The sequence below is a fragment of the Aristolochia californica genome, unplaced genomic scaffold, assembly GCF_029961685.1.
Source record: "Aristolochia californica isolate CCGP_79_NKW_82.1479 unplaced genomic scaffold, dmAriCali1.0.hap1 SCAF_9, whole genome shotgun sequence".
NCBI lineage: Eukaryota > Viridiplantae > Streptophyta > Magnoliopsida > Piperales > Aristolochiaceae > Aristolochia > Aristolochia californica.
In genome coordinates, this window is record NW_027182290.1 from 35,055,665 (window position 1) to 35,067,533 (window position 11,869).

The 11,869-nt window shown below is 37.6% G+C and overlaps 2 protein-coding genes across 3 annotated transcripts; both read left to right on the forward strand.

Moving 5' to 3' along the window:
- Positions 1-721: 721 nt before the first annotated feature.
- Positions 722-7,859, forward strand: LOC137940024 (pentatricopeptide repeat-containing protein At3g24000, mitochondrial-like). 2 transcript variants are annotated; one of them, XM_068784923.1, is made up of 3 exons: positions 722-806; positions 4,121-6,557; positions 7,788-7,859. In XM_068784923.1, exon 2 carries the CDS (start codon positions 4,259-4,261, stop codon positions 6,236-6,238), a length of 1,980 nt encoding a protein of 659 aa, XP_068641024.1. In that variant the 5' UTR covers positions 722-806; positions 4,121-4,258; the 3' UTR covers positions 6,239-6,557; positions 7,788-7,859. The 2 variants fall into 2 exon arrangements, with proteins under 2 accessions (XP_068641024.1, XP_068641025.1); XM_068784924.1 differs by lacking the exon at positions 722-806 and adding an exon at positions 2,810-3,114.
- A 20-nt stretch (positions 7,860-7,879) lies between these two features.
- Positions 7,880-11,291, forward strand: LOC137940027 (PIGF/3-ketodihydrosphingosine reductase fusion protein-like). Its single transcript, XM_068784927.1, has 8 exons — positions 7,880-8,065; positions 8,157-8,222; positions 8,367-8,409; positions 8,587-8,641; positions 8,800-8,848; positions 10,025-10,092; positions 10,443-10,551; positions 11,032-11,291. The coding sequence occupies exons 1-8, from the start codon at positions 7,889-7,891 to the stop codon at positions 11,143-11,145; spliced, it is 681 nt and encodes a 226-aa protein (XP_068641028.1). The 5' UTR covers positions 7,880-7,888; the 3' UTR covers positions 11,146-11,291.
- The last annotated feature ends 578 nt before the right edge of the window (positions 11,292-11,869 follow it).

Consider the following 11,869-nt stretch of genomic DNA (forward strand, 5'->3'; position numbering starts at 1 on the left):
TATACTTATGGTCACGCCGCTTCACAAACTAATCCTTTTTTATGTTGACAAAATATAATAACATAAAGTTAATTTAAATTAGATTTTCCTGCATACTTATCTAACTTAATATAATCAAATAACTATAAGTTTAATTTCATATTTATTTAATACTATTTAATTTATTAAGGATTTCATCTAAATGATTAACTATTATCATTAAATATTAATTAATTAATTAATAAAAATTACTAATAAGTTAAATAAAAATAACTTACCATAAAAGGTTCAGTAATGCGATAGAATTGTAGAACATGTATGCCTTTACTTAATTGATATTTATATCAATTGATGTTTTTAATTAATTATACTAACATTAATATACATTACTTAAACTTTTATTTAGGAATTTCAGTTTTTATATTAATTTTATAATATTTATATTTTTTAAATATTTTAAAATTTCATATGCCTGCAAATTTCCTGTAAAACAAATTTAAGCATATTAACACCCAGGATGCGTTTGTGCCCGATAGGGAAGCTAAGAAAAAAGTTTTTTTTCGTTTGAAGTTTTGAACGAAGTTCCAGCGTTTATGCCTGGTTTTTAAGACATCAAAATATTTCCCAGTCTCCTGCTTGTTCAACAAACAACCGAAACCATCACAAAACCAGTTTTCTTTTCTCCCCATCGGAAACGGTTGCAAAAATATGCGGAAGCCCTAACTATACCGTCACCAGTTTTGCCATTCACTTCGTTTCTACGGCCGTGACCTCTTGTACAAGGATCACTTTCTCATCTCTCAGAATAATCGGTTCATCAGACTAAGGTGAGCGACCCGTTTATTTTATCGTGTCTAATACTTAAATTGTATCGGTCTCCACCGTTGGAATTTGCAGCTTTTATTTGTCCTGTTAGAATTCGTTTGGAGGTTACTTTCTTTATTTTTTATCACTTATGGTGCCAAAGACTTTAGACCTCGGAAGAATTCGTTATGTATTTGAGAGATTAGATCCCAAAAGGGCTATAAGGTGGGCAGCTTCAGTGGGACGCTGTATTCATGTCCGAAGCAGTGCCTTTGCACTTAACGCCTTGGAGCATTTTGTGTCCAGAATACATTTCAACGGGGTTTCTGTTCTGCCAAGCTGTTTGATTCTTATTCGAAGCTAACTGAGACCTGAGTTCTTTCACAAGTTTCTCTGTTTCATCTAATTGAATTCTGCTCTGCTCCGAACTCGCATGTCAACTGACCAGGTCAATTGCCAAGTTATCTATCTCTAATTTCAGCTGTTCATTCTCCTCCTTTGAGCATTTTCAAAGCTTGGCTTTCAGTTCAAAGCTGGGCTGCAGACGCCTGTCTTGAATCATTTCAGGATCAGAAATGCAGTTAGAAACACAGGGAAAATCACTTGAAAATCTTTCTTTTGTTTGGTAAAGGTTGGCTTACCTTAAGTTCAGTTCAGTGGCTTTCGCCAAAACAGAGGACAATTCATTTATAAAGTTAACCACACCCGACTTGCTGGATGATACGTTATCAACAGATACTAAGAATTCATCAATCATTTGGCCTAAACCCCGATCATCATGGCCCCCACTTTGAATTTCTTTAGCTTCTTTTCCTAGTGATGTTGTGAAACTATGGATGTCACACATTAAGTTTTCTAACTCTTTGTTAATGGGTTGTGTGGTTTCAAAACATGGTTTGTTCTTGCAAGTCAAGAAATTCCATTTTCTGTGTTCAATGTCATAAGCTGGCACTTTGCTATCCTCTTAAATAGACTAGATGGCGAGGCAAAGTGCCCTGCATATCTTCTGTAAACTATTCTCCAAAGCATTACATACATCTGAGTCCATGCCTTGGGATTTAAATATTATTGAGGAATGAATACTTTCCGAAGTGATGGGGCAGAGAGGTTAGGTCTGTCAGGTGAGCATTACATATGTTGCTGTCCTTGGACACAGTGCCACAAGGATGGCCGATTCTTCACCTTGAGCATGATGATTCGACTCGGGGACTTGGATGCAACTCAGAAGCTCCTGACTGGTTTGGTGAGTCTGGTCATTGGCCCTGGCATTGTTGCTTGCTCTGCTCCTTTCAGTTGAGATTGCCAGCCAGTCATCATTGGCATCCTAGTGATCATGTTTGGCTGTGAACCTCTCGTTGCAAACCGCGAAAAACTGACCTTTGGTTTCAATGGTGATGTCTTTCAAATTGAAATCGTCGAATGTATGTTTTTCATCATAGTGGGATCAGAGGTATGTTGTTCATCAAACTGTGCTGAGTTGTCTTCCTTCAAAGGTGTTGAGGTCAATTTTTACTATGGTACTGACAGTTTCAGCAGTGGTGTGAATGGTGCTTTCATTCCGGATTTCTATTGGAACGTGTATGCTGACAAACCAATGTGCTGGGAGCTCATTGTCAGATAGTCTCCAAGGTTGCAGGGAAATGAAAGGCTGCCCAAGGCCCATGTCCCTGCAGTCGAGGATTGTCTTGTGGTCTGTTTTTGAAGCAAGGATGAAGAGGAAACGCATCAGCCCAAGGAAGGCAACCTCCCTGAGGTGGGGAAGGCATTAGAGCGGGCCCAGTCTGCCAAGTCTGTGGGACCCAGCTATCGTGTTCTTGGATTGTCTGGGGTCCACCACCACCATCATCTTTTCATGGCCAATGATGACCATGCAGACTCACCCGACAGCCAATCCTCTGCCACATTGAGCTACCGTTACAGATCTGGGGCTAAGGTCATGGAAGAGAAGGGGTGGCGGTGGGAGGGATTTGTGGTTTGTGGTTGATGAGTGGGTGGGTCAGTTTCTCTGTTGGTGGTCACTCTAGATTTTCTTGTGTGAATCAATACATTTGGCTCCATCGAAGCCAAGACTGTCCGTTAGAGGCAGGATGATGCAGGCTATGCTCTGTCTTCCCCTGGTTTCTCTGATCTCGACCACATCAATGCCTTCATTGTTGTGAGTGGAACCTTAAGACGGAGTCCCCACCAATTCTCAGCTTGGTGCAGATGTTATCCTCTATGGATTTTCAGAGCTGCAATTTAGTGGATTCAAGGGCCACAATAAGAAGTCTGATGAACCCGGAGTGGCTTGTTGATTTGATGGTGATCTTGACTGTTGGAGTTGCTGTGAAGGTGATTACATCCACGAACACCCGCCTATTGTTGTCTCTAAAGCGAAGGAAGGGTATCATGATTTTGGTCTTCATCTTCTGTTGCAAACTACCTTCCATCTCACCTCTTGGGCCAGCAATGCAACCCTGGGGTGAGGGTGAGTCCTGCTTACTCTTCAGTGAGGATGGGATGGTCTTGTCAATCACCATCCTTGTGGTTGTCTTTGCATCCAGATCGGAGGGCTCCCCACTCTCGCTCTCTCATCGCTGTCGTTCCCTCATCGCTCTCAGAAATATTTTTTAACTGTTGAATAGAAGATTTATCTGCTATAGGTCTTTATAATCAATGGAGCTGAAATAATGTTCATTTAGCGTGATGAGAGGATTCAGATTCAAATATTACTACTAGTACCAACTTGCTACACATATCACAAGCATACAAAACTAACTTTATATTCGATTTTGAAGTTTTTTTTAAAAGATAAAATTTTAGATAGTTAATGATGTTGCTTGGTTGGCAATATGGACTATAGAGAAAGCATGTTCGATCATCAGAGAATCTTAAAAACTCATGGTCTTTAAGTGCAGTGTTGTTCCCAATTCATGTCAAGAAATCAGTTAGCCTTTTCCCCTTGTTATTCTTATTTTCTGCAAACAAAATTATTATAAAAGAGATATTAGAAACCCACATTATGCTAATGTGAGTGTCTAGGAATAATGTGTCTTTCCTCCCTCTGAATGACACACCTTCTGGGAAACACATGTATCTAAAGTTCTTAGTATTTTTTAAATTTAGTTATTATAAAATCAATTGAAATTAAAATAGAAAAATATCATTTAAGATTACTTTTAAAGTCTGTTGGAGGAGAGAGTAAAAATATGTCTTACATTTTGTGAGCTTAATGAAATGAATATTTTAACTAGTTTTTATTATGTAAAATTTGTAGAGAGGTAGTGTACATATATAGCCTTAAAGAATGCAAATGTTCTTGGATGTTTGAATTCTCATTTACTATTTCTTTCACCAGGGAAGCACTTTCCCATGGCGTGGAATTAGATGATGAAGTCAGGTTCTGGAGGGACTGATTTTCTTGGTTGCTCTGTGACAGAGTGAGAACCAAGCGCCACGAGCTCTTTGAGTTTGATTTTCCCTCCAGATTGTATCTATGAAGAAGCTTGTCTACGTCTGTTCTCTCTCCACAAAATTCGCTCAAATCATCAAACCTATCATTACTCTCGTATCTTTCCAATTTACGACATCTGCTACTGAGCCCACCTTCACGGACTTGGATGAAGATGTAGAAGATACCATGTTGCTGATCATTCAAGACAAAGATCTCCTTCGTCATAGTGTTGGTTCCAATTTAAGGACAGGACTTCATGTTCTTGACCTAATTGACCAAGGGTCACTTGAACCCAACCTCGAGATATACAATAGATTGCTAAAAAAGTGCACTCACCTGAGGAAACTAAAAGAGGGCAAAGTTGTCCATACCCACATAGTCAGTTCTAAGTTCAAATCTGATCTTTTCCTCTGGAACACTATCCTTCACATGTATGCAAAATGTGGTTGTTTGGCAGATGCTCAAAAGACCTTTGACAAGATGCCATACACGGACATGGTAACATGGACAGCTTTAATTACAGGTTATGCTCAGAATGATAAACCTGAAGAGGCTATTACATTGTTTCCAAAAATGCTCTCAGTGGGTTTGAAACCAAATCAGTTCACCTTTGCCAGTCTTTTCAAGGCATGTGGAGCTGCTCCAAGCAACAGACAGGGAAGACAAGTTCATGCATTTTGTATTAAATATGGCTTTGATTTGGATGTCTATGTGGGGAGTGCTTTGTTGGACATGTATGCGAGGCATGATGACATAAGTGAAGCTCATTTAGTCTTTGATGGGCTGGTCTCTAAGAATGAAGTTTCTTGGAATGCCTTAATTGCTTGTTATGCTCGGAAGGGTGAGGGAGAGGATGCTCTAAAGCTATTCTTGGTGATGCAAAGAGCAAATTTTAAACCTACGCGCTTCACTTATTCTAGCATTTTCAGTGCTTGTGCTTGTATGGGAGCATTAGAACAGGGGAAATGGATCCATGCCCATATGATAAAATCAGGTGAAAAGCTTATTGCTTTTGTGGGAAATACACTTCTTGACATGTATGCAAAGTCTGGTAGTGTTGAGGATGCAAGAAAGGTTTTTGATAGGTTGGACAAAAGCGATGTGGTTACTTGGAATACAATACTTACTGCATGTGCTCAACATGGGCTTGGCAAGGAAACCATACAAAGGTTTGAAGAAATGTTAAGGAGAGGGATTAAACCAAATGAAATTAGTTTTCTTTGCATTCTTAATGCTTGTAGTCATGGTGGCTTACTGAGTGAAGGACAGCGCTACTTTCAATTGATGATGGAGTATAAGGTCGAACCCAAAGTTGATCACTATGTAACTATTGTTGACCTTCTTGGCCGAGCTGGACATCTTGGAAGAGCTGAAAGATTCATAAGAGAAATGCCAATTGAGCCTGCAGCTGCCATTTGGGGGGCTCTTTTAGGTGCTTGTCGGATGCATGGCAATATGGAGTTGGGTAAGATTGCAGCTGAACGTGTTTTTGAGCTTGATCCTTATGACTCAGGTCCTCATGTGATACTTGCAAATATTTATGCATCACAAGGAAGATGGAAGGAAGCAGCTATGGTAAGAAAGATGATGAAAGAGAGTGGAGTAAAAAAAGAACCTGCATGTAGTTGGGTGGAGATTGAGAATTCCTTTCACATGTTTGTGGCAAATGATGACTCACACCCCCAGATTGAAAAGATACATAAAATGTGGGAGAGTGTATATGAGAAAATTAAGTCAGTCGGATATGTTCCTGATACAAGTAATGTGCTTTTGTGTGTGGATGACCAGGAGAGGGAGGTCAAGTTGCAGTACCATAGTGAAAAACTGGCTCTTGCCTTCGCACTTTTAAATACTTCACCCAGTTCTATCATCCGCATTAAGAAAAATATTAGGATCTGCAGTGATTGCCATGCTGCCATTAAGTTAGTTTCAAAGGTTATGGAGAGGAAGATCGTGGTGAGAGACAAAAACAGATTTCATCATTTTAGTCACGGTTTTTGTTCTTGTGGTGATTATTGGTAATAAAGAAGCTTTTGAGAATATTAAAGGAGAGCAAGTGCCAAGGAGATGGAGATGAACAGGATTTGCAGTGTGACAACAAAATAAAAGGGAGTTGCTGGAGATAATTTGATTTTTTATGCAGACCTAGTGTATGGGGTCTTATAAGTGGCGATTGATAGACTGGCAAGAAATAGAGGAAGGCGTAACATGAATCTGTGCAAGTATTGGGTGAAGACTTGTGGCAACAAGTGATGGAAGGAATTGGAGGATGATTTGTATGCAGTGTCTATCTTAGTTGGTTTTATGCTCTGAGAAAAAAGGAGAAAAAGATAAGCTTCAGGTGATTTTTTTTTTTTTAAAGCTGCATGTGCTTTTCCCAAGTTATTCTGGAATTGCAGCTCCCTGCATCCTTCATGTAGGCAAAGTCAGACTCTTCTATGAGAAATGTCTTCAAGTTCTTGAAATGCATAGATTTTTAGAAAAAGGAAAATAAACTAAGCAAAAATTAGTGAAGAATGGCAAGTTTCGTCACAAAATATTCTTCTGCAATGAAGAGCATAACCGGACCTTTCAACTTTTGAAGTAACTTAGAGAATGACAAGGAAAAGGCCTGAGGGTAAAAGTTCTGTTATGGTTCAAATTATAGGCCTTACCGTACTATCTATTGTTATAGGCTTTCCTTACTAGCCCACTGGCTTATCTGATGAGAAAGTGTCAGCTATGTCTTGCCCATATCCTGTCAGTTGGTTGCAGGGGTTTGCATTCTTTGGGTAAATGACTGCAGCATTGTGCTTGAGTGTATTTGTATTTGTCTGTAACAGAACCTACTAGATGAGTAAATTTTCGTTGCTTTATTTTTTTGGATAAAAAATTTCATTGTTTTTGTTGTATGAAAAATTCTTGTACAATTTTAAAATAGAAGCATTATCATCCAAAAGAAATAACCATTTGCCTGGCCACCTTGTCCTGATCAAGTTACTTTTGAGCAATAAATAATTGTGTAGTAGTTTTCTTAAGTTATAGTTTAAAAAGTATGGCTTGATTTCTAGATTCTTACAGGAATTTGCTGGTGTTCTATGCAAATTGTATACTTAATGCTTGACTATGTGTGGATTGGTTCAAAGTCTTTTATTTTATTATTTCAAAATTCATAACTTCCATGATTAGTTGGTTCTGCCATTTCAATGCTTATTTTGGTGGTCCAAGCCTGTAGAAACTAAGAGGGTTGTGTCAGGTCAAAAGCTGTTTGAAACTTCAATCTTACCATCATCAGCATCATAGTTGACGATGTAGAGTACGTGGAATAAAAACTCAACAGTGTGCTTGATTCTATTCAAGATATCTGAGGGCGTTTTTTTTTAATTTCAATCTTTTGAAAGTTCCTGCAAAGGTTTTAGAGAGATGTCATTTTATCCAGCACTTGGAATGGTTGTTAGTTCATCATAAAATGCTTACAATTTACTTTAGCCATAGATAGGCTTATGGCAAGTGTGGATTGAGTTAATGCCTTAGTGTTTGCTGTGTATGTCCTTTTGACTAATTTTCAGATTTTCCGAATTTCCCCCAACAGGTTATCGAGTCTTTGGAGAACTATATGATCACAGGACAAATATAACAAGGATTACAGAGGAGGCAGATTTTGAAATTTGAGATCTCTAAATCCTGATTGCTATGAGTCCTCAAGTGGAAGAGAAGATAGCCTCAGACAGTTTCAGTTCACCTTTGCCAAAGGTCTTTGTTGTGCATTTTCTGTGCTGCTTTGCATTAGCAGCTGCATTCTGGCTTGCACACGTTTATTACTCCTCAAATCTTGTATCTGATCCTGTCAAAACTCTCCTTGTCCTCTGGGTAAAGAAACTGGCTATGTATTTTTTTGTACATTCTTTATTGGATGCGTTAGTTTTTATTTATTTATTATTCTTTTAATTTCTTTATGTAGAATGTGGAATGCCCAATTGTGCTTCTTGGTTATAGTTTCTTTCGGCAAGATCCAGAAAATTGTTCGGTAATTCTACTGTTAGTGTTTTTAAATTTTAAATTTCTAATTTTTTACTTTTCGAAATTTTCTCATCTTTTACTCCCAATTTTTTAACCTATCACAGTACAAAACTAGGAGACTTTTCTAAGAGAACATGCTCTTATCTTGCAGTACTGGAAGGCAGTCGGAAGGGGTATTATAGGATTGTCTGCAGGTAGGACTGTTTCGTTTTGATGATTTAGTCTTAATATTTTAACTTTTGATTTTGGAGTTTATTTTTTCTTATTTTTGGCTGGTGGGAAGTGATTATATAGAGGTATTTTCCCCTTACTTTGTCAAAGCTCTTATAGTTTCAATTTTCCAAAGCATTCAATCATCTTTCTACATGCAGGGGCATTGCTAAATGCATCTGGGGCTGTCATTTTGGGTGCACCAGTTGGGCCTGAGTAAGTGATTTTCTTTTCTGCTGGCCACTTAACAAGATAGACTACTTTGTTCATTTTAAGTCCAAATGTAGATTGAATACTGATTTGGTTCATTACTTCCTTCTTGTATATCATGATTTTGCCATTCTCTGAAAGCTTCCTCCTGGCAATCTATGCAGATATCTGACAAAGACTATTAATTGGTCCTTTCTTATGTCACTGTTCACTGTAAGTAAAAATAGAACACCTTTTGCAAGTTGGCTTGGGTGCACTTCCTATTTTTTTTCCGTATTTTATGCATTGGAATTTGTTATAAACTGGTGGTTATTCTAGTTTAGCTAGTTTGTGTGACCCATGCAAACCATGGATCCACTATTTAGCTACAGTTTTCGTACATTAATAATTGTATTATATTTATTAGGTAAGAAATTTTAGATGAGTTTGGATTTTTTTTTTTTTATCTCTAATAGAGTGTCTTATTTAGAGACAGATTTCACCATATCAGTCAAGGACTATTTACCATTTAAGCACCATATAGTCAAATACGTAACCTGCACCTTAGCTGTTATGAATGCATCTATATGATTTCATTAGCATGTTAGTTTATCTGAGCATCTCAGGGATGATTACTTTAGCGTGTTTCACTTGAATTAATTTCCTAATTTTACTAGAAGAACTTGGGCTGATTCTTATATGTAGAAAATAAATCATAGGAATAAAATTCTTATTTTTATCTCAATAATCTATTTTTTTTAAAATTAAGTATGAGTGAGAATCTCAATAATCTATTGATCTACGTGGACTTCTTTTCCTAATTTTTCTCTGGATGCCATGTGGACCATTTAATTTCTAAGTTTCAAATTATTGTAAAAACAAGAAATAAAAATTACACATCATGCTGACAAGTTGGACTCGAGGGGATTACATATATATATAGGATATCCACATGTAAGTGATGCAAATGCATGTAATTCATGTTTGATGTAAATTGACCAAACCCTTGGGCAGCAAACCATGCCCTTAGGTACCTTTCTAGACGTGTTTAGATGGAATATATGAGGCGATAGACCCATTATTCTCATCTCAAATGCTCATTAACAGACTTCACAGTTTGCTCTTGAATCATGCTTAAGTTTAGGTATATATGTTCTTAAAATGCCTTTGAATTCAATGGTCAGAACATATTTTCTTGGGATGGATTAGAATGTTTACTAATTGTCGTTTCCTTTAGCTCTAATGACATGAGTAACTACAGTTATAGCACTGGTGTAAGGTTGTTTTCCTCATGGGTAGTGATATTCTGTTCACTTGTGGTATTTGTGTTGTCATTTGGTTTTGGTGTATACAACCATATTCTTAGGGTTCGATGAGATGTGTTACATAATTTTGACCATGTTTCCACAGGTTGTCCCTTCAGCCACTGTTTTTGGTTCATCATGGCCGGACTGGCAACGTTTATTTGCAGATTCGAAGTAAGTATCAATTCTAAGAATGTAGTTGAGTCAATACACGAGTAACACTTGCAAATAAACTTGAAGAGAGTATCGATTCTGAGAATGTAGTTGAGTTAATATGAGTACCACTACCATGGATGCTATTGATTAGCTTGTACGAGTGGACCACACATGTAAGTGGCATTTTTACTTTTGTCTGCTCACTAGGAATATCTTAAATGTGTCACCGATATTGCTACTACCAATTATTGAGAATAGCTTAAATCAGTTTGATTGGCCAAAGCATCTAAAAATATCATTATAATACTGGCATGAAGTTCTTTACTGTGAGTTTGTGACTGAATATGACTAGCCTGTTTATGTCACAGGATTACTGGAAGTGTGGACCATATGATTAGCCTACCGGCACATGGAGCTGTTATTGGCGCTTGGTTCGGGGCTTGGCCTATGCCACTAGACTGGGAAAGGCCATGGCAGGTGCATCCTAAAGTAGCTGCATCTTAAGTTCTTCTCTCATAAGGCTCATTTCGTTTTCCAAAAAAAAAAAAAAAGAAATTTTTTTTGGCATGAGCTTTCCTCACATATAAGCAACTGAAGTAGGCGAGTCGTCTTCTTACCTAAAACTGTTCTAGTAACCTAAACGTAGATTATCTATTTTTGAAAATTTAGAAGCAGTTTTCTGTTAAACTAAATAATTAAGGAAAGCTACTGTTGGCTGGAGTGTTCCACAAGCAATCTTTGGTCTGTGTTGCCGATGATAGGCCAAGAGCATGACGAGTAAAGTTATTTCCAAGTTTCTCCTTATTTTACTACCCAAGTTTGTGCAATGTTACTCGGCTGTTTTAATATGTTTGAAAGATGTTATCCAGCTCCTGAATATTAAATAGTTATATAGAGTAAGTGTTTTCTTTTGTTTCAGTAAATGGTAAACTTTCTTTGTACCGTTCTTGTTTGCAGGAATGGCCTATTTGTGTCAGTTACGGTGCAGTTACAGGATATTTGCTTGGAATCTTGGCTTCCTTGTCCTGCACACTTGTATTCCGAGGGCGGAAGCACGCCAAAAGTGACTGAAGAAGCTCATCCATGGTGGTTTCTCTTTCACGTTATGTTTCCACCCTTTATACTCTTGTTACTCTGTCACTGTCAAAATTGGTTGTTGAACTAGTTGCTCTCCAATATGAGTTCAGATTGGCCCTCCCAGAAGACTAGGCCTCTAACCATGTCTACCAACTTCAATTGTTTTTTTGGAAAATTACGCAAACGAACTACACCAGAAGGTGGTTAAAAATATATGAGAGAGAGAGAGAGAGAGAGGCGTAGGGCAATTGCCACATTTCCTTCTTTCTTGGCAACAACACAGGAACATAGAGAAGAGGCGAGCCCGTTTTCCTGGCTCATACGCTCCTGCGGATTGAAGAGGGTAGAGGGATTCGTGGCCATACGGGGATCATTAAAGCCATTTCCTGTGTTTGAAGCTTCACACGTTATCTGAAGCCATGTACTCCGCTCGCACCAATGGTCGACTGGCTGCAGCATTTAATCATTAATGAAATTTTAGAATATCTAACTGATAAAGAAAATACTCTCTTCATTTGCTCTTATGAAAGTAATTTCTTGATATTAAAAAGGGTAAAAATGCCTTCCCTTAATTTTTTGGTTGTAAATGGCAGATTTAGTAAAACCAGCTATCTTATTTTACTCGATTAATAATTATTTTATTTTTTGATTGTTAAATGAAGATTTTTATTATAAAAAATAATTAAAATTGATGAAATGGATAGTCTTGTTTGATAAA